The sequence below is a fragment of the Balaenoptera musculus genome, chromosome 21 (assembly GCF_009873245.2).
Source record: "Balaenoptera musculus isolate JJ_BM4_2016_0621 chromosome 21, mBalMus1.pri.v3, whole genome shotgun sequence".
In the NCBI taxonomy this organism is placed as follows: Eukaryota; Metazoa; Chordata; class Mammalia; order Artiodactyla; family Balaenopteridae; genus Balaenoptera; species Balaenoptera musculus.
Window position 1 is genome coordinate 19,499,215 of NC_045805.1, and position 22,098 is coordinate 19,521,312.

Here is a 22,098-nt window from a genome sequence, read left to right on the forward strand (position 1 = left end):
ATAGCTTTTTAATATAGTTTGAAATCAGGGAGCATGATACCTCCAGCTTTGTTGTTCTTTCTCAAGGTCGCTTTGGTTAATCAGGGCCTTTTGCAGTTCCATGCAAATTTTAGGATTATTTGTTCTAGCTCTGTGAAAAAATGCTATTAGTATTTTGAAAGGAATTGCATTGAATCTGTAGATTGCCTTAGGTAGTACGGACTTTCTAATATATCGTTAAAGTCAGTCAGGTAATGCCATTCTTCTCCTCAGAGCACTCTAATAGCTTTCCATCTCTCTCTCAGTAAAATCTAAAGACCTCAGAATGACCCCAAGGCTGTACCTGATTTATATCCTGACCCACTTCCTACACTTCTCTGCCCTTGATTGCTCTGACTCATGTCCTTGGTATTCTTCCAACAAGAGGAACCCCTCTGCCTCAGGATCTTTGCAATTGCTATCCCACTGCTTGAACACTCTTTCCCCCCAATGTCTATGTAACTCACTCCCTCACCTCCTTCAGGTTTTTGCTCCAATGACATCAGAGAAGCCTCCCCTGAACTCTGTACTTCTTTATCCTGCTTTGTTTTTCTCTGTTAACATTGTTTTTTAAAGAAATTTTAGATTCTGTATCTTTTTTATTCACTTATTGTCTCTGTCCTGTCACTACAAATGCTAGCCCCCAAAGGGTAGGAACTTTGTTTTGTTCACTATCTTACCCAGTACCAACTACTCTTTGAACTACTCTTTGATGTAGATACTGTAATATCATTATTATCCTCGGTTTACAAATAAGGAAACTGAAGCCACCAGAGAGATCCAAATAACTTGTGCAAAGCCACAAAAGTTGTGACTAAAAGTTGCAAACCAAAACAACAGAAGGAATGAAGTAGGATGATGAGAGGGTTAGATGAAAACGATGAGGGAGAAGCAAAGGAACAAAATAGCTAAATCTATTTTAACATAATGTGTAAGCATAAAATTTTATGTCAAGTGAAAATGTACATAAACAATATAATCTCATCTCTTTAAAAACAAATAATAAGAGAAATGCAGGGAAAGAAAGATAATAAGTTGAAAGCAACTGTCTTGGGGTAGTGAGGTTGTTGTGGGTTTTTGTTTTCTATTATTCATATTCTACATAGCAGTAGTTTGCAAACTTTTTCTCTAAAGGGCCAGAAAGTAAATATTTTGGGCTATGCAAGCTGTATGGTGTATTGTTACTACTCAACTCTCCTATTGTAGTGCAAAGTAATCATAGACAATACATAAATGAAAAGGTGTGGCTGTGTTCCAATAAAACTTTATTTATAAAAATAGTAGACAGGCTGGATTTGGCCCTTGCTGGTCCTAGTTTGCCAACCCTTGCTATAGAGGATCTAAGACCATGCCAAAGATACTATAAACTATTATGTCTGAGAGGAAGTTAGCTTTGCTCTTACGTGAAAATAAAGAAATGAAAAACTTAGTAAACCCTTGTGTTATGATCTTGAAGTAGAAATTTTAAAGCAAAGGGATTACTAGATACAGGTGTTATGTACAACTCCAAGATAAAATATTTTATTAGAAAGCAGCAGGGTCAGGAACCAAGTGTGAGTTTGTGCTCAGAATGTTTTCTGCTAAAGTAAATTTTCTAGGCTTTAGCAAGGAATGAGCTGTGAACCTACTTTAAACTTGATGGCTGTAATTAAGATACATGAATTAAACTAAAATGGCTTTACACTTGTCAACCCTCCTCTTTTATTTAAAGATACTTTTAAACTTAAGGACTTTGAGTATTGAGAATTATTTAGCTTAAGTTCTACTGTATCACTGAAAACAGTTTTGGCTAAAAGAAAGCCTACATAATACTTATCATTTCGGGAAAAAAATCACATTGGTAACATAAACATTCTTAGATAAAGGACTGATTTATAGACAGAGGAAGAAGCTTGAAGATTATTTGTCAGAGTTAATGTGTAGGTCTTCTTTCATTGGGTGGAAGGCTGAATGACTAATGAAAGGTCCTACAAATCTCTAAGAGATTCTATGTCTGACTCTGGAATAACAGATGCTTTTCTGTCATTAAACTGATGGGTGTAACCATTTGGCTATGCCTTATTAAAGAGTCTCAACATTAAAAGAGAATAAAAGAGATGTAAATATACACTAGATAAATTATAATGTTCCTGAGACTTTTTCTATTGTTCTGAGATTGTTAATGCCTATGCCTACACACACACACAAACACACACACACACACACACGCCCTTGTTCTACTTCATGTATTACTTTGCACATTTGCATTGATTAATATCATAGCAATATACACTCAACTACTGTGTACTCTCCAGTTTCTCTTTATCCTGTCAATCACCTTCTTACCACGAAAAAAGTCAAAATATTAATATGATCCTACATAAAACAGAAGCTGCTGTTTGTGTAAATTATATACAAAACCCAGAGGCAATGAGCATCCTACTGAACTGGTAACACATACATTTGCATTACATTATAATCCATTCTCAATTGCACATGATGTTGGGTTTACTGTTGCTCCTAGGAAGAGAATCAGGACTGTCAATTTAAAGATAAATGCAAACAAATGTTGAAAAAAAGTCAGCACATTATAGAAGACTTGGTCTTCTATCTAAATATAAAATATCAACTTGATTCCGTCATTAATTTTCTTCTATAGTATGTTTCTCCTAGGATATAACACATTAAAATAAAAGAAATATTTGCTCTCTATCATAGATTGAAAACAAATCAGAGTAAAATCATATTCTTTCATAATAAATGGAAAACAAATATTTTTCTCATAGGAAAAGCAAATATGAACCGTGTAAGAATACATATGTTTTTAAATATTTTAAAACTGTTACTATTGCTAGTAAAACCTCTGCCTTTTATTTCAGAACTTTTACTTCCAATTGACACTAATTTCATGTCATCTTCTTGAGATTCCAGAACTTAGAGGATATGCAGAATTAAGGGACAGGTCAGAATTTGTATACTTGGCAATAAAGCCAATCCTGGAACTCATGTGTCTTGTTTCAACTAGCACATATAACATATCTTGGTGACTGAAATTTCTTAGCAAGGTATGGGAAGATATTCATTATCCAGCCAACTAACCTTTCATCAATCTGCCCTTCACAGTTTGAGAATGCTCTCTCATTTTATGTTTTTGTACCTGTTGCACCTTCCACTGGAATATTCTCGCTCACTCATTCTCCACCTGGGGAGAAACCCTTTTTCTGCTGTATCGAAACCCAGCTGAAAAGTCCGTTCAACTTCTCCAGGCATCAAGTTGCTCCTTCCAAGCACTGATTATAGGATCTGTCATACCAGATTAAAATTATTTCTCTATCAGTCTACCTTCTTGCAAACAGCAAATATCTTATATTTTCATTACATAACTAAATGAAAAATTAAAAAAATATTTTACTCGGAAAAATATAAAGGATTATATGAGTTAGTCTTAGTTCATATATTCCTTATTAAAATGTCATAACATTTTTTATTCCTTTTTAAAATAGTTTTCTCTCAAAGACTACTTAGGACTGTTCCCCGCCCCCCCCCCCCAATAAGGTACTGAAATAAAACACTACTAAAAGGGAGAAAAATCTTACTAAATGTGAATCAATAACCTATGACATCAAATGACTCCATCTGTTCTTTCTTAGGTTTTTTTCAATAAAATTTTGTATATAGCAATTGCATCTAATGATCTCGCTTACTAAATTAGGAAGAGAAAACCAAAAGGCAGAAATGTTCTCTAAACAAAAAGCAACCACCTGGAATTTACCTTTTTTGTTCTTGTTGTTTAAAGAGAAAAAATATACATGCAAATTACAAAAAAATTACATGATAAGTTTAAAAAATATCAGTAGACTCTGCCAAGGAAAAGTAAATTCAGAAATTATTATATATAAAAAAAATTATTATATACTGGCTTCTAAACTTTTATTGATAATTTTAATGAGTCCACCATTTTAAAAGACATTTTCTCTTTTCATAGATATCTGTAAATAAAAATAACGAGCAATAAAGCAACAAATAGTTACTAGTAGCAGAAAGAAAATAGGGGCTTTTAATTCTATGTGTTACTGTTAAAGCAATTATACTCCAATAAGGACATTAAAAAAAAAAAAAAAAAAAACTACATGGAGGACTTCATACTGTTTGTGGAATTTCTTTGCATCCTAAATCTCAGCTTGATGCCAATGAGCCAGGAAATGAAACCTTGGGGAATTCCTGCCATACAATGGAATGACGGTCTCAACACACCTTTTCATTCCTTTTGCTAGGTACTCCTGATGTATTTAATAGGCTAACTGTTTGGAATAAAGTATACTGCTAAAATGCCAGCATGGATTGAAATCAGATAGAAAAGAAAAAAAGAGTCCATACAAATAAGTACCAAAAAGTTACCTCCAACACATATTCCCCCTTTTCTGCAGGTTCACTTCTGTGGTTTCAGTTACCCACAGTCCAAAAACATCATATGGAAAATTCCAAAATAATTCGTTAGTTTTAAATTGAGATTTAAATGTCATTCTGAGTAGCATGATGCAATCTCAGCTTCCTGCCCTGTCCCACCCGGATGTCAATCATCCCTTTGTCCAGAGTATCCACGCTGTATTCACTACGCATTCATTAGTCACTTGGTAGCCATCTTGTTACCAGATAAACTGTCGTGGGATCACAGTGCTTGTGTTCAAGTGACCCTTTTAACTTAATAATGGCCTCAAAGCACAGGAGTAGTGATGCTGGCAGTTTGGATACTCTCTTACTGTGCCTGATCTATAAATGAACCTTTATCATAGGTATGTATGTATAGGAAAAAATATAGTATATGTAGGGTTTGGTACTATCCACAGTTTCAGGCATCCACTGGGGGTGGTCTTGGAACGTATTTCCTGTGGAATTTGGGGGGGGATTACTGTACTGTGTTTTAACACAAATGTGTTTTACTTCATAAATTAACTTACATAATTAAAAGATAAATTAAGAGCAAATATGGCATTACCCTTATTATTTTTAATAAGGATGAGATGTTCCTAGAAATGTATTTGCACATATTTTATTTTCTCACCTAAATTCCCTCTAAATGTGCAGAAAGTATTAATCTCTTATCATATGAAAGTTGGAAAAGAGAAACCAAGTAGTTAACTTATCAAGATCACAAAATTTGAGAATGGAATTGGAAATACCTACATTTAAGTAAACAATCTGAGACAGACTAGAGCAAAAAATACTCAGTACCTTCTTAATTGTGAAGCCACAAAGCACATAGGTAATTAAGTAAATGCAAGGAATGGGTTACAGATGTGCACAGTTCCATGAAATGCACTCAAGTGTGAGTAGCCAAGGATGAAAGGAATAAAAATGTTGAGAACTGATACAGAGGAAGAAGATGGTTGATGTTGTTTGGTGAATTTCAAAAAGATAGTGTTTAGTTCCCCTCTAATAGAAAATGGAGTCTTATAATCTCATTTAAAGCTTCATTTCCAAGATCAAATCTTCCAAAGGTGTCATTTTACTATCTTGTTAATTACACATGATTAATGGGCTCAGTGAATCACACTCCAGAAAAATTAATCCATTGTGTTCCCAGTGTAACCTTTAGAATTCTGATAAATACCATAGGACTATGTTTTTGTTTTGTTTGTTTTGTTTCTGGTCATCTACGCCTTTGCCAAATGTTAAAAGAATCAACCAGTAAATGTTTATGCATGGTATCTGTGACCAGCAAAGTTCTGAGTGAGAAAGATGGGAAAATATAACGGGAAAAACCAAAGCCTTTAGTGAGTACTAGATGTTTTCTTTGTGCCAGCTATCTCATATTCCACAGAGAAGTGCCATGTGGTTAGTTTACTAACCCTGGTTTTACAAATGAGGAAGTTTGTGAGCTTCCTGAGAATTGGGAGTGCTTTTAAGAACCTCCCACTCCTTTCCTCCAGTATAGTTAACACAAGTCTCAGTATATCCTGGCACCTGATGCACTGCCCAGAACATATTATGCAAGTAAAAGAGAACTAAAGGTGGCATATATATATTTGCTAGGTGGATTAAAGAGTGCACTGTTATAGCACAACAAAGTAATAAAATACAAAGCTTTAATGCTATTAAAAGATAGTCTTTTCCATCCAGAATAAAATTAAAAACTTCAAGATGTCACGACTGACACTTATTCATGAAATCCTATAAATAATAATATAATATATAAAACCTGTACAACCAGTAGACTATTAAAAAAAAAAAGAAAACTGAATTCTAATCCTAGTTCTTCCTCCAACCTAAGGCAAGTCCATTAAATCTTGTGGGTTTTAGTTTTCCTAGCTATAAAATAAAGTTTTGGCCTAGGTGAGTTCTACGAATCCTTAAAGGTTTAAATAGTTATGGTTACATCAAATACTGGAAAATTTGGTCTAGACTGCTTCATTTGAATATGAATCTCAGTAACCAGGAGAATAATCAAATTTTATAAATGACACTATAAGCCACACTCTAAATCCCGATAATGACTCAATACTTTCAACACTAAATTTAACATACAGATATTTCCACGGGACTCACACAAATGTCAATGTTCCCCCAAAGTAGTTTTTTGCCCCAGAAGTAACCTTACTTCATTCTAGTAATATTTAGTTTGTTTTTAGATACATGAAAAGTATCCTATCCTCTCTTCTTTACCCTTCCACCTCTTTCCTATCCTGCTATCTTCTTTACCCTTCCACCTCTAAACCATAAATTGTACTGTGTTATCTGATTCATAACATTTAGTCTGCCATGTTCCAAAAAGATGTCGAATTATCCTAAATCTCCCTCTTCTCACTTACTATAATATTTAAGGGAACCAGTACTAAGATAGTTTTTTTATCCTGCTTTTTATATTATAGGACACTTTTTTCTCCCCATTAAGATCCTAAAGGGGAAAACCATACAAAGGTCACAAAAAACTCTAGCCAGAGATAATCAATGCAGAGCAAAAGCTATTCTTCAAAATTCAGTAGTCAGTTAAAAAAAAAAAAAGAAAATTACAGTCTATTAATGATTCAGAATTTAAAAAATTACAATGCAAGAAAAAATAATCAGCATAGGAATTAGAAAATTAGTCAAATGGTAAAGTTTAGAATTTAATGTCTTGAAAGTCTTGATATTAGAAAAAAATCAATTTGATAGCATGCAGCTTTGCTTTGTCCTTTTCAGTCCATCTGTGTTTTAAAGGATACTTAGTAGCAGAATAATGTGTGACTCTGCCACGAATTGAGCCTGGCTGCTCCCATGGATGTAGCTCTATAAAACAAGACAGAGAAGCGCAAATTACAATCCGGGCAAAAGCAGATGTTGGGTAGTTTTTTTCTTTGTATTGTATAGTTTTATGCCTTGAAGATAAACAATGGATGAATCTATGAATTAAGCCCTTATTTATAGTTTTGGAATAAAATAATGATTAGTTATTTTTGAATAAAATATTGATTAGTTAACTAGAAATAACAGATGAAAATGTTGGTGGCTGATATAACTGGAAACTGTAGAAAGCAACCTAACATCAGAAGTAAACTTAATATAATTTGTTAAAAGGTTTTACCACAAACACATATGCACAATGTAATGATTCTTCCAGAGTTACCGTAAAATGTACTTAATATAAGCATAAGGTACAAATTAGAGCAACTAAGTTTAATGACTCTCCATCCTTCAAAGTAAGTAGAAAATGACCTATCAAAAGTTATATGACTCTTTTCCACATTATCAAAGTTTTAAAAATAAGGAGATAGCTTTATCAATGCATTCATTTTATTAGAGAATTTCATAACCCCATTGAGAAATGTACAGTGTCCTATACCTAGTTAGAACTCTATTAGTTGATACCAGTCAGTTATAGAAATGTGACAAAAATCTCCATGCAGGATATTTTGCTGATTCCCACAGTATTTCTGCTTTAATGGAAAGAGTATTTAACTAGGAGTCAGAAAGTTATTCCATCTTGTCCTCAACCCTGGGCATGTCACCAAATCTCTCAGATATTCAATATCCCCTCATCTATAAAACTAGGAACTGGATTAGATGATTCCTACGATCTTGTGGAAGCATATACAGTCTTGTGTACATTGTCATCAATTCTGTCTTGGTATCTCTGCGCAAAGGCTGCTGTTGACACTCTGATCTAAACTGTCTTTGTTTCCATCTCTAATTTCTCAGTCATTTGTAGTGCAGCTGCCTCATCCAAAGGTGTGTTTGGATATATTTTTAAATCACAGCTTCAAGCAAACTGACTAAAAAATAGCCATTTCTGGTTTATTCACATTATAGCTTCTGAGGAATCCTATCATGTGTGTTTTCTTTTTATTCTATTAAATATTTACCAGTGAATGACAATAGTGTAGCAAAACAAATACAAATACTATAAGCCATGTGCCTGACATTACTTCATCTGATTAGAAACTAAGATCTTCAGAACTAAGAAATGAAGGTTTTATTATTCTAATAACTGTAACAGCATAGATAATAACAAATACAACCATACCAAGTACTAATAACAGCTACCATTATCAAGCACTCATTTTGTGTTTAACACAAGCTCTACATGCAATATCTCATTTAATTCTAATAACTGTAACAAAGTAGGTATGCTTTGGCATAAGTTCCTTACAAGAAAAAAAAAAGGTGCTCACACCAATCCCAGAGAGATGTGATTTTGAATTGTGATCACTGAAAAAAATGTAACTTATTTAAAAAGAAGCATTTATGACACCAAGAAAATGGCAAATGAAAACTAAGGTTTGATAGTGCCTGGTGTTACCCAAATGACAGTTTCAGTTCAAGGTCAAATCCACAAAAGCACTTTTGGTCCCTTCTTTCATTTTTAAAGTACATGATTGCAGAATGAACCAAGAGCTTGTCAACAGCTAAAGGAAACGCTGTTGTGATTATAATTTACCATCTACATGAATTCTTTTTGTCCAGTCTTTTCATGCAGTTTGACTCAAATTAGTTATGAAATTTTATTTGCTATTTTCTTTCCCCCTTCTTGCATGCGTCATGAAAAATTACCTGTGTGAATCCTTTCAGCTTTTTTCAGTCCCTTATTTACTATCTCCCAGTACAGGAAGAGCAGACACTTGAAATTTAAGAAAATATTTAAATGATAATCTCTCATTTGTCTAGCATATGACTCTCATTCTTTGCAACAGAAGTACTACAATAGCAAAAAAAAGAAAACATGATGATTTATTATCAACATAAAATCAGAATGTAGGATGAAAATCTTGTATTTTCTTTGGCAACACTTCCAAGAAGTCAAGAGTTGCCTCATTGCTCTTAATTACTTTAACCTTAAAGACATAAGTTTATTTAATTCTCATCCCTCCCACAAAAAAAAAAAAAAACACTTCTAAATAACAAATGGGTTAAAGAAGAAATCTCAAGAGACATTTTAAAATATTTCGACTAAATGAAAATGAAAAACAACTTATCAAAATTGTGGAATGTAATGAAAAGAGTGCTTGGGGGATATTCATAGCACTGAATGCATATATTAGAAAAGAAGAAAGATCTGAAATCAGTAATCTAAGTTTCCACCCATAGAATGTACACCACCAAGAGTGAACTCTAAGGTAAACTATACACTTTGGGTGATTATGATGTCAGTGTAGGTTTGTCCTTGGTTAAAAAAAAAAAAAACAACAAAAAAAAAACCATTTTGGTGAGTGATATTGATAATGGGAGAGACTATAAATGTGTGAGGTCAGGGGATATATAAGCAATCTCAGTACCTTCCTCTCAACTTTGTTGTAAACCTAAAACTGATCTTAAGAAAATAAAGTCTTTTAAAAAGAAAGAAAGAAAAAAAGTTAATCTTGGCTATTTAAGATTTGCCAGTAGAAGAGCCACTGCTTTCCTGATCAAAGCCTATAGACAATGAGGGATCCGTTTTTTATATATGATAGAATCAATATTTTTTTTTTTTTAACCATGTAACTCTAAATAAAGAAGATGCTATTTTAAGATATATTAGTTAGTAGGAGTGCAGTAATGACACGCTAGGCCTGAGTCTCCTTGGTATGCCCAGGTACCCAGAACTAAAATGAAATCATCTTTATTATTTCCTTCTCAGTTTCTTTCTGAGAATACTAACATCCAGGAAGAGATTCTTTTGAACTATTAAGATATACTATCTTATTTAGTGTTAAATTTAATAGAAGTACTTAAAGGCATTCTATGATCTTCCCACTGTATGGTACTACAATCTTGCTTAAGGTGGAACCAATTACTTGAGTCTTATAGTAAAAACAAAGTGTGAGAGCAGGCAGGTAGGCAGACGGGCAGGCAGGGGGGCTTCTGTTGGCAAATGGGAGTATCTGGGTCACCTGCTGGTGCACAAAACGAGTGGAAATCCCGAGGTACTTAGCACTCTGACATCCTAATAAAAGATTTCTCTATTTCTTGACAGTTACATATTCCTAGCCCTTTCCTTAGGGGTCCTCTTTTTATTCATCAAACTACATAAACTTCTCTGAGGTAGCACTAGTTCTTGCTAGGCTGCTACACCAAATGGCAGATGTGATATAGATCATACAATAGCTAGGCCAAGTCCTCCTGGATTTACCTAAAAGAAGAGATATAAATAGGTATTATCTATATCCAGGTGGCAAAGAATGCCACTGTGTTTGATTTCCCTAGGCTAGGAAGGGTATGATTGGTTTTAATCAAACCCTTCTCTACAAAAAGTTGTCAGCCCTGCTAGTACAGTGGCTGTCCTTATGAGCTTTACCTGAATTACAGTGCCAATAAGACTGGTAGTTCACATAATATAAAGGGGGGAGGGGAGGGGGAGAAAAAGTAACAAAACAGAACACCAAAAACAAAAAGCTCCAGTCAATACTAAGGAAATCCTCAGCAGAATATGCTGAAATAGTTCATTGTAATTGGCCCTCCCTAGAAGGTCAGCCAATGAGAACACAGAGTGCAGGGCTGGAAGACTCTGCAGATACTATAAAACAACCCTAAGCCCCAGACACTAGTAAGACAGCTACTGGGGTAAACTATGTTTGGAGAAGCACCTTGTACTTTTTGAACAAAACTGATAATATGACTGATGAGAGAGCTTCTCATATTCACTGTGCTTTCAAAATGTTGAGAGGTAAAAAATGTGACAACACAGTAAGACTAAGTTTCTTCCAAGTGTACGGCAAAAACTTAAAAGGGCCTACCTATGACTCAGCTTCTAAGTAATTTTAGTAATTAATATTTTCCTGAGAACACATTTCTAGACTTATTATAGATTTTCTTTTATTCACTAATGAAAGAAAACTTGAAATGCACAGTATAATTACTCTCATAGAATTTTTTTGGTAACTAAAGTAGTAAGTTCAAAATGAAGTTATGTTATATTCTTCATTTTAAAATCCAACAGAACAGCTTTTGATGTGAGATGAACTGAATATGTAAATCTACAATGCAAAAGTTTTGGTAACTGTCATATCAGATATATATGAAAAGTATAATTTAATAAAAATATGTGGGCTTTTCTCCTTTTTATCCTTGGAAAAAAAATCAACCATCAAGGAACATTACTATTCTCATGTCATTATTGTAAATGTAATCTAAAATGCAAGAACAACAACAACAAAACAACTAATGTAGCTTAAAATTTACATGATTCTGTGTTAAAAATAAAATCACTCATTTCATATCACTGAATATTTTGCATCTGTGATTGGTGTAAGAAATGCATTAGGAACAGAGTTTCTCTTTTGCCCTATCCTAGCTTTGCAAATAAATGATTTCCCCCAGGAAAGCCATTTAACCTCTCTTTAATTCATTTCCCTGGTACGGATCATTTTTTGTTACTTATGGGGCTACTAGGTGATAAAAAGATGCTATTATCAAGAAAAATCTATAAAATGCATTTTAAACAAGAAAAGGACCACTGTCTTTTGAAGCATAGTCTCTTATATTTTTCCTCTTTTTTGGCTTATCTGTGAAAATGGACATTCACATCTTCACTCTCAGTGCTCACATGATAATCTTTGATAATCCTATATATGGAAGCATCTTCACATGGATGAAAGTACCCTGGGTGGCTAGGCAATTACTTCTTAATAATGAATCTTTTAGCATATCTATTAGATCATCCTTTGATCACTGTTTGTACTTAGTATTTTTTCCTGTCACTGCCTCACTGATTGCAACATGAGTAAAACACTGCTCAGTCTGGGTCCCATTACATCATGCTGGACTACCTGCTGTGACAGTTTTTCTAGTCCAGTTCTTCAGATAGCTTTAGTCCTTGAAACTTCTCTTATATTGTCTTAAGAATGATACTCTCTCTAAAGTTCACCTAATGCAAACTGCTTTAAAAGTCCAGTGTCATCCATTTTCTCCGAATGTCCAGGATCACTGCATTCTGATGAGCAAGTCTGGAAAATCACTGCCTCTATATCTTTGACATCAGAGACTTTATCTTGACATTTGATGTGAAATATAGCACAATGGTATGATAAATGAAACCCATCTAAAAAATGAAAATGACGCTGATAAGGATTCAGATATTAGATGCATATAACACTGTTGACAGTACCACGGCTCTCCAGGCCTTGAGACTGGCTTTAACTAATGATGGGTGCTACTGGTTGAGCCTGCTCATCTGCCAAATGAGACATCAAATTCTTGGTGTGATTCTCTATTTCTTTAAGCTTAATATTTGAAGGCTTCAAATTAACGGCATTCATCTGTATATTTAATCAGTATACTAGCAACGTGAATCCAGGTATATGAGAAGTATTTTGCATGTAGAGGCTAATATACAACTTCTGGTTCTTCCATAAAAACTTTAGAGCACCAAACACAGCAGTCATCTTCAACAGAAGTACCACGCTGATGGCTGGGAACTCTGGCTAGAAACCAGGCTGCTAGCGGTGTGGGGTGGGGTGTGTTACGTAACCGACCTGTGGTTCCGTTTCCATATCAGTAAAGCAAGGATGTTGTAGTAATTTAAAGCTTTAGAAAAGTATGACATGAAGTAAGCCTTCACTAAGTGTTGGCTATTGTTGGCTATTTATTTATTCAACTGGTATTTATTGAATGTCTAATATGTGATAGGTACATTTCTAGGCACTTGAGATAAGAGTGAACAGAGCAAATATCCCTGGCCTCACGGGGTTTATAGTCTAGTGTTTGTGCACACATGTGTGTGTTGGGGGAGAGAGCCAGAGAAAGACAAAAAAACAATGAACATAAATAAGTACATAATACATATATGTATATATAGATAATATAAAATTAATTGTATACAGAGAACAGTATCAGCCATACTGATTTTGAGGGACGCACACACCAGGCAGAGGGAAATCATGGCCGGCGCGAAGGCCTTAAGGTAGAAATATGTTCAGGGAACAGAGAGGTCAGTGTATTGGTGAGGCCTTAGATTTTACTCTGAGTCACATGGGAAGCCTTAATAGGTAAGTTCTGAGCAGAAGAGTAATGTGAGCTGTGCTGAGAATAGACTAAAATGGAGTAAGGATAAAAGCAAAGAGATGAGATGGAGGTTACTACAGTAATCCAGACAGCAGATGCTGGTAGTTTAAAGCAGGTTGATGGTAGATGGTAACAAGTGATCTGACCCTGGATATATTTTGAAGGAAGAACAACAGCATTTCTTGTTTGCTGTGTGTTCTTACACAAAAGGAGATCAAAACTTTATAACAGATAGAATGTGTAGTAAAAATTTAGTTATTTCAAAGTTCAAATTCATAGTAAATATTATATATTACAGTATTTATACTAATATATAGAACATTCACATTCAATTGGGAATACATGAATTTAAAACAAAATCTAGGTATTCATGGGTTTATTAAAATAAAGAGGTCATTAAAAATGGTAACATGTACTTTAATTAGTAAGGACTCTATAATTGATATATAGAAAAGTTACGTTATTTGTCCATGACATTCTATTCTCTTTTCACATTTTCTCCTTTGGATGATTCATACTCTTAAATTCAACAGCTCTTTTGTATGAAAGACTCCTTCTCACACAGGTCTATAGTGTCACATTTTATGGAGTAACTACTAATTGGATATATCTACTTGAATATCCCACTTGAATGTCCTAACACTCGAAAACCAAAATTTTTTCAAACAAATATCAGTGTTCTCCGCACAAAATAATTTACCTTTGCCAGACTTGCTAGACTTCTATGTTCCTGTCAATAATGCAACCATTCTTCTAACGACCAGGTTTCAACTTTAGCATTTATGTCTGCATCAATCATAGAGCCAGTGAACACTTCCTATTCTACATTTGCCATTTTTCTGTTACCTTGACACAACTGATTGTGTCTGAATGTTTATTATATCATGCTTGGATTACAGATGCTCTAATCTTTACACTCCAATCTCTCACTTCTAGCTAAATCTTCGAAAATCACCACTTTCATCAGTCTACTGCCCACAAACCTTTGAAAATTTAAAATTGCTTAGAGGCCAAAGCCCTTGGCAATTAAGTCAAACACTTTTGAATCAATCAATTAATAAATCAAGCCAGAAACTATCTACTCAGTACTTAAGAGAGATACTGTATTCCATAAAATGAGAAAACAAGTAAATATAAAATGTGTTTTTTTTGCTCAAAAGGAAACATAGTAACATTTGCATAAAGAGATCTCTAACCATATAGACAAAATAAAATGAGGGCAGTGTACTTAAAACACTCTAGAATTAGTAGACCAAGATTTGAGTCTGGGCTTGAGTTGCCTCCTTTGTAAATGGGGATAATAATAGAATCTTTCTTACTGAGGACTGCTATAGGATTGAACAGATCAGAAGTTAATAAAGTTAGCTACTAAATTACATGGTATTTAGTAAGGACTATAATTTTGGCTGTCAGTTTAGCTATGTGTTCAGCGAGTTCTAGAGAAATATAAAAGGTGAAATTACTGTAGGGTGAAATGGAAGGAAAAGACTCCAAAGATGGTTAACTGTAAACAGGGTATTTCGATGGAGATTATGTTGAGATAAATTAGGAACACTGGGAGAGGATTTTAATCAGGTAGACTGTGACAAGGAAATTAACAGAGGATGGGAAGGAGTTTAATCTTACTGGGAAGGGGTATGGAAGTAGACATGATTGGGATGCCACATTAAGTCCATTTATTCTCACACTATTTCTATTAAAAAAGATTACAACTCAATGGAAAAAAAAATTATGGCCCCCAAACATCCTATCCTCGTTTCCACCTCTCTATGGGTTCTTAAGGCTGTTCCATTTTTTTTTCCCTGACCCATATCAAGGAATGATCTTTATTCTTACTGGGTAACCAAAATTCAGCTTGATTTAATGCCAACTCAAATTCTACCTCTTTTAATAAAATTTAATAATTAATTAATAAACAGTTAGTGCTCTTAAACTATAATACTTACTGTCTATAACATTTAATCTGTATCTTAATCACATATGGATTTAGAATGTTAGGATTCTGGACTTAAAACTCACATGAATAACACTGTATCAGGAAAAAGCATATATCATTTATAGAATACAGAATATTATTTTTCAAAAAGAGAACAGGCTTCAAATACTTGCTTCTACATATTTTAAAGCAATTTAAATACAAAACATATTTAAACCCTAAAGCGAAGTGTAAAATGATTGTAGAACTCTGTATATGTAGTGTAATTCAGGAATTTTTTAAAAATCTAGAGCATCTATTAATAACTCCATATTTTTTAACATCTTAGATGAAGCTAACATATGAAGTTAAATTCCTCAAAATAGCATAAAGAACAGTTAAACTCGGGAAATTTTATATATAAATCTTAGAGAAAAAGTGATGCTTGATGCTTTAAACAGCTATGAAGCGTGAATGTTATTTAAAATTAATAAAATCAGAGTTTACTCTTTTCAGATTGAGACTGAGCTCATTAAATAATGATTTTATTTTTAATAAGCAGTTTCTTGCCAATAAAATTTTTAACAAGTAAGTATTGATATTTGGTGGTTATCAGTATGTACTATAAGCATATAATTAAAAAAATCATATTTCTCCAGAGATTTCAAAAGTGTATTCCATCATTAGTAATTAATGTATTACAAATGTACTTGTGTATTAGTATTACAAGGGAGTATTTGTATGCACTTAATGAATTTTTTACATATAAATTGGTTTTTTTGTATATAATTCCATTTTAAAAACATTGGCTTTTTCTTTATAGATTTAAAAAATCTTACATGAGAGCTTGCAAATATCAAAATGCGAACTTACCTTCACATATTGAGAGTTTGTGACACTATAAATATATACATTATATAAAGACTAAAGCTTCTTTTAACTGTGCTTTCTCTCTCTTTTTTTAAAAACTGGCTAATTCATAAGAAATTCTTCAGATTTGTTCTTAATCAGAAATACACAATAGGGGGAAAAAGGCACTCACAAATTTTGTATTTGGATATTTAAGGCCAGTCAAAACTCATCTTATAGATTTAAGACTTTTGCACTTTTCTGTCAATTCTAAAGAGGTATATTTTCAAAGAAATATTATCTGGAAAAAATAAGCAGAAACAAATGAGAGTCTTTCCATCGTATCTGTAATAAAATTCTTCCATGAGTTTTCCACTTATAATCAGGAAGTACTTTTTTTCAAAAACAGCCAGCACTGCTGGGAGAAATTTGAAATGACTTTTTACAAACACAAATTATATACACACACATATATATATATATATATATATATATATATATATTTTTTTTTTTTTTTTTTTTTTTTTACAAGTGGACATGTGTGGAAAAGCTTAGAAAAGCAACTGGAAAGATCTGCACAAAATTGTAAACCACTGTTAACTGTGGAACAAATTTTACAAGTTGAGAGAGGAGTATTGAAAAAGGAGGCTTACATGTTTTCTTTTACATAGTTCTGTATTATTTGAATCTTTTACAACGTTTACAAAAATATTTGTGGATTATTTGGGGAACAACATGTTCTTTTAAAGAAAGGCAAAATTTTACTCTTACCATCAAGTAGTTTATAATATTCTAGAAAAGTAAGAATTGCTTGCAAATGCTGTGGACAAATCAGATTTTAAAAATGACTGGAAAATGTCCATGTGATTTAACAACATGGAAAGCCCTGGTGAACTTGGTGTGATTTTGAGGGGAGTGATGGGTGTACAGGAGCCAGACAGAAGGACACTGGAAGTGACCAGAAATGAAGTGAGTTCATGGGCACAGACAACCTAAGAGAATAGAAGAAACCAAATTCAATGATACTAATTTCAAGTTTGAGAGCTTGGTTTTGGGAAATGTTACAAGTTTTGATGAGGTTTCAAGTAAATAGTTCCCAAATGGGCAGTTTAAGTGGAATGAATAGGTAGGTTATAGAATTTAAAGAGAAAAAAATGATCATAGGAGGCCAGTGTGCTAAAAGAATAGACAGCATAGGTGTTCTGAACAAAGGGACTGAAAAAAAAAAAAAAGATTTCATCACGTCTGAAGACAGAAGAATAAATTAGATAACGTTTGAAGTCTTTTAAGACCCTCTAATCTTATTTTTCAATGAAGTTACTACGTGGTTGTCTTCAATATTGTAAAAAATATTTTCCAAAAAGAATATCAATGACACAAAGAATATTCAATCCTAAAAAATAAAAATGTAACATCATTTACATAAGTGCTGCAAATCAACTTAATGGAATTTTTTTCCTCTTGAAAATATTAAAAAAATCAAGGGCTGCACAGTTCTAATTTATACTACTTAAATGGAATTAATATATCATCTGGTGGCTATTGCAATGTTTTCTTTCACAAATCACAACAACATGTATTCATAAAGTTAGTTTCTTATTTATGGTTTCCTCTCAGTTCCTAAAAAAATAGTGAAAACCTGACTGTATCAAACTGGGGGGAGAAGGAAGGTATAAATTTAAAAACAAATTCTCAAATAGAATAACTCTGTCAAGTAAAATTTCGAAAGCAGAAAACCTACTCAGTAAAAGATAAAATATATTAGCAATTAGCATCATCTTTATGGATATGAACAATCAAGGTACTATTGTCCACTTAAAGATATTTTCTTGAACAATCTAAACAAAACTCAGTCAAAACTGTTTACAGATTTAATTTGCTTAGTAAACCAGGCCTGCACCATACAATAGTGTACTTATCTAAAGTTAAATTATCACAAACTCTAAAATTGAGTCCTTCTTTTAGTGAAGTATAGTTGACTTACAATACTGTTAGTTTCAGGTATACAGCATAATGATTCAGGGTTTTTGCAGATTATATTCCATTATAGGTTATTAAAAGATATTGGATATAATTCCTTGTGCTATACAGTAAATCCTTGTTGCTTATCTATTTTATGTAGTTTGTATATATGAATTCCATATATATTGAGTTCTTAATTAATGCTTAAAGCAATTAAAAAATATATGTACCTTTCTTTTCTTTAAAATGTAGTAAGGTGTTTTATAAGATAACCTTTTGGTTTAGAAAAAATAAATTATCAATGGCAAAATGCTTTGAGATTTTTATCCTTTCAATCTTCCAAATAATGTTTGAGAAAAAAAAAAAAAAAGCAGAATCTTCTATGCCTAGTGGACTAATTCTGGAACCCTACAATAGAAGGGGGAGACTCCCAAAATATGATCTTAGGGCTTAAGGAGTTCAACACCGAGGAGAAACTTACAAGAATTCTTCAGAAGAAAACTTTTATGAATTTTTATTATGAAGGAGAAAGCTGGTAGGGAGGGAAGATGACAAGAAAACAAAGGGAGAGAGAAGAAAAAGGAGGAAGTACCTTGGGAAATAATGCTTGTTACATCTGCATGACCAGGAGCAGGCCTGGACTGAGGCAGAAGTTCTGAAACTTCCTGTACATAAAACTCAGGAAACCCTTGACGGGTGGATTGAGGTGGATTAACTAGTGAATAAGGGGAGTGTGGAGCAGCTTCTGAAATGCAGGCTACACTATATTTCTTGATCTGGGGCTGATTATGTAGGTGTGTTCTCTTCATGAAAATTAAGCCACACACTTATGATCTGTGCACTTTCTTAAATTTATGTAATGTTTCTATTTAAAAAATCTAAGATGAACAAATAAGTAAATAAATTGGGAATCTTGCTACAAGGTACATTTCTGGATACCATTTTCTGGAATCTGCATTTTAACAAGTACCCTGGGGGTCTGTGCAGCCATTCCAGAACATAACTGGCAAAACAATAGCTGAGAGGTTCAAAAGTAATTTCTTCATCCTCTCAGCAACTGCTTTCTCCAGCCACAGGCATTTCTGGGTATTCAGCAAACCCGCTGATTTGAAACCCTTCTACTCTAGTTGGCCAGGAAGCAGCTGGATTACTGACTATAGACGTGGGGTCAGAACTCATTTCCATCCTTACTCTTTACTTATCTAGGCTTAAGGTGCACCTGGCCCTGTACTAGATACCAGAGAAATGAGAAAATCATAGTTTCTGCCTTCAAGAAGTTTATAATCTAGTTTAAATAACTAAACATTACCTAAAATACAAAACAAGCAAAAAATTAAGTGGCGTAAGTAGCAGCAAACAAAGCACTATAAAAGTAAGAGGAAGGATGGAGAAGCAAACAAGGCCTCTTGGAAGATAGCATCAAAACTAGATAAAACCTAAAGTAAAATGCCAACAGACAAGAGAAAAAAGAGGAAACGCTCCTGAAAGGGCAGGTGGGGAGCACTGTGGTAAAGACAGCACGGACTGGATATGGGCTACTGGGAAGAAAGTAGATAAAGATGAGGCTAGAAATGCAGGCGGTCCCTACCTTTAGAGGGGTCTTGGATAAAACGCAGAAATAACTATGCCTAATTTTAATTTTATAGGAATAAGAAAGTCACAGAGGACTTTTGAACAGAAAGGAGACGTGATTGTAAGTCACTTCAGGAAGCTGAATCCAGAAGCCACAGATTTAATGTACCGCGACAAGATGAAGGTAAGTCAACATGCTGTATCACGGTGACCGTAAATCAAGGCTACACAGAGAGATCTGGGTTCTCTTGCTGCTCTACTTGATCAAGCTGCTTAACCTCTCTGAGTCACAGTTTCCACTTGTGATTAGGGGATAATAGTGACTACTTCATATAAGGGTACTGTATACACTGAAGGAGGTAACATGTAAAGTTCCTAACATTAGAGATAGTTCGTTATTGTGGTCCTCGTCGTCATCCACTTTTTCACATCACTCAAGTTTTTCCTGTGCTCTTAGATATGGTATTTTTGGGTGGCTCACATGAGTTTGCCTGGAGCTAAATTCTGATGAGGAAAATAAAGGGTAAGGTAAAAGGGGGTAAAGTGAAGAAGGTATATAAGATACATGTAAGAAGTTCAGTATGCCAAAGAACTAAGACATATGTGAAATAGCCAAAAATATACAAAATACAACTTTTCTAGTAGTACTTGTTCTCATCCTCTCATACTTGGATTTGGGTAAAAGCTTCCAGATTGGCTTTGATCCCTCTAATAAAATAACAGAACTGTATATTGCTGTCAAGATAATACAACTAAAAGAAAACGTGCTTTCCCTCCCCCCGACCCCCAGCGGTAACCAATCTGCCTACCTGATGTTCCAAGATAGCTTACGTTGGTTTTACATATCCTAGATTTTTACGTATGCCTTTCCAAATTTAACACAGTCTAGTATTTGGTTGCCCTCTCTTTTCTAGTCAGGCTATATATCCTCTTTTGAACCAACTTAAATATGACTTATCAAATCTAAATTCAGTACCACTTTCTTTCTTTTTTTTGTTTTTGAATTTTATTTATTTTTTTATACAGCAGGTTCTTATTCGTTATCTATTTTATACATATTAGTGTATATATGTCAGTCCCAATCTCCCAATTCATCCCACCACCACCCCCAGTATCACTTTCTAAGTGAGGCTTCTTATAGCACTCAACTTGACATAGATCTTTTTCTAATCTTAAACTCTGTGGTATGTTTAAGTCAGAACTACTAAGTTTATACCTGATTATATGTTGATTTGAATTATTTTCTGCTTCACTTTTATTAGTCTCATGACTCCAAATGTCTGGTAAAGTTCTTGAAACAGGACCACGGTTGTGCATATTTATCTCCAAAATACCTAGGATAATGTTAGAAAGTGTTCCTAAAAAACTGCTGATGGAGACTTCCCTGGAGGTCCAGTGGTTGGGACTTTGCCTTCCAGTGCAGGGGTTTGGGTTTGATCCCTGGTCAGGGGGCTGGGATCCCACATGCCTCTGGGCCAGGAAACCAAAACAGAGAGCAGAAGCAATGTTGTAACAAATTCAATAAAGACTTTAAAAATGGTCCACATCCAAAAAAAAAAAAGTTAAAAAAAAAAACAACCTGCTGATTGACTGCTCAATGAAATTCTCCATCTAAAAATGTAATGTTATACCTCTCCTCTCCCATGAACATTCTTAGTCACGTCATAGGCTATCAACTTGCCTCCCAAGCCAATCTCAAAATAACCCCAGTCCTCTCTTCTTAATTCTACTCATTTTACCAGGTATAAAATTCTGTCATTACCAGTCTAGAGTCACTACCACACTTTTTGTTCAGGAACCCACCATCTGTTACCTCAGTCTTCAAACTAGTCTTCCAACCAACAGTTTTACATATCACTTCCCTAAAAAATACAAATCTACCCCTGGCCACTCAAAGACTTATAGGTTTCTAGTAGCCAAATGCCTACAGAAGACTGTCTAAACATCTTAGTGTAGCACACAAGGCTTTTCCAAATCTGTACCAAATCAAACTTCTTAGAATCACCTGAACAGTACTCAAAATTCACTCCATTTACTCTAAATTGATTACCTTGAGCCACCTAATAACTTTTCATGCCTCTGTGCCTTCAGGCATTTTCTTTATTATTGTACTTTGCCCACTGTAGTGGGTTGAATAGCGTTCCCACACAATTCGTGGCCACCCAGAAACTCACCACATGACCTTATTTGGAAATAGTGTCCTTGAAGATGTAATTAGCTAGGACTGGGATCATACTGGATTAGGGTGGGCCCTAAATCCAAAGAGTATCCTTAGACAGAGAAACAGAAGGAGGTGATGTGAAGGTGAAGACAGAGACTGAAGTGATGCCTCCACAAGTCATGGAAGGCCA

General features: G+C 34.1%; 1 protein-coding gene across 3 annotated transcripts in view; it reads right to left on the minus strand.

Moving 5' to 3' along the window:
- TUSC3 (tumor suppressor candidate 3) overlaps positions 1-22,098 on the minus strand; it is a 192,623-nt gene that overhangs the window by 23,524 nt on the left and 147,001 nt on the right. For all 3 annotated transcript variants that reach the window (XM_036838913.1, XM_036838912.1, XM_036838911.1), the window contains exon 7: positions 7,200-7,263. In XM_036838913.1, the coding sequence (XP_036694808.1) occupies positions 7,200-7,263 (64 nt within the window). The remainder of the gene's footprint in view (positions 1-7,199; positions 7,264-22,098) is intronic.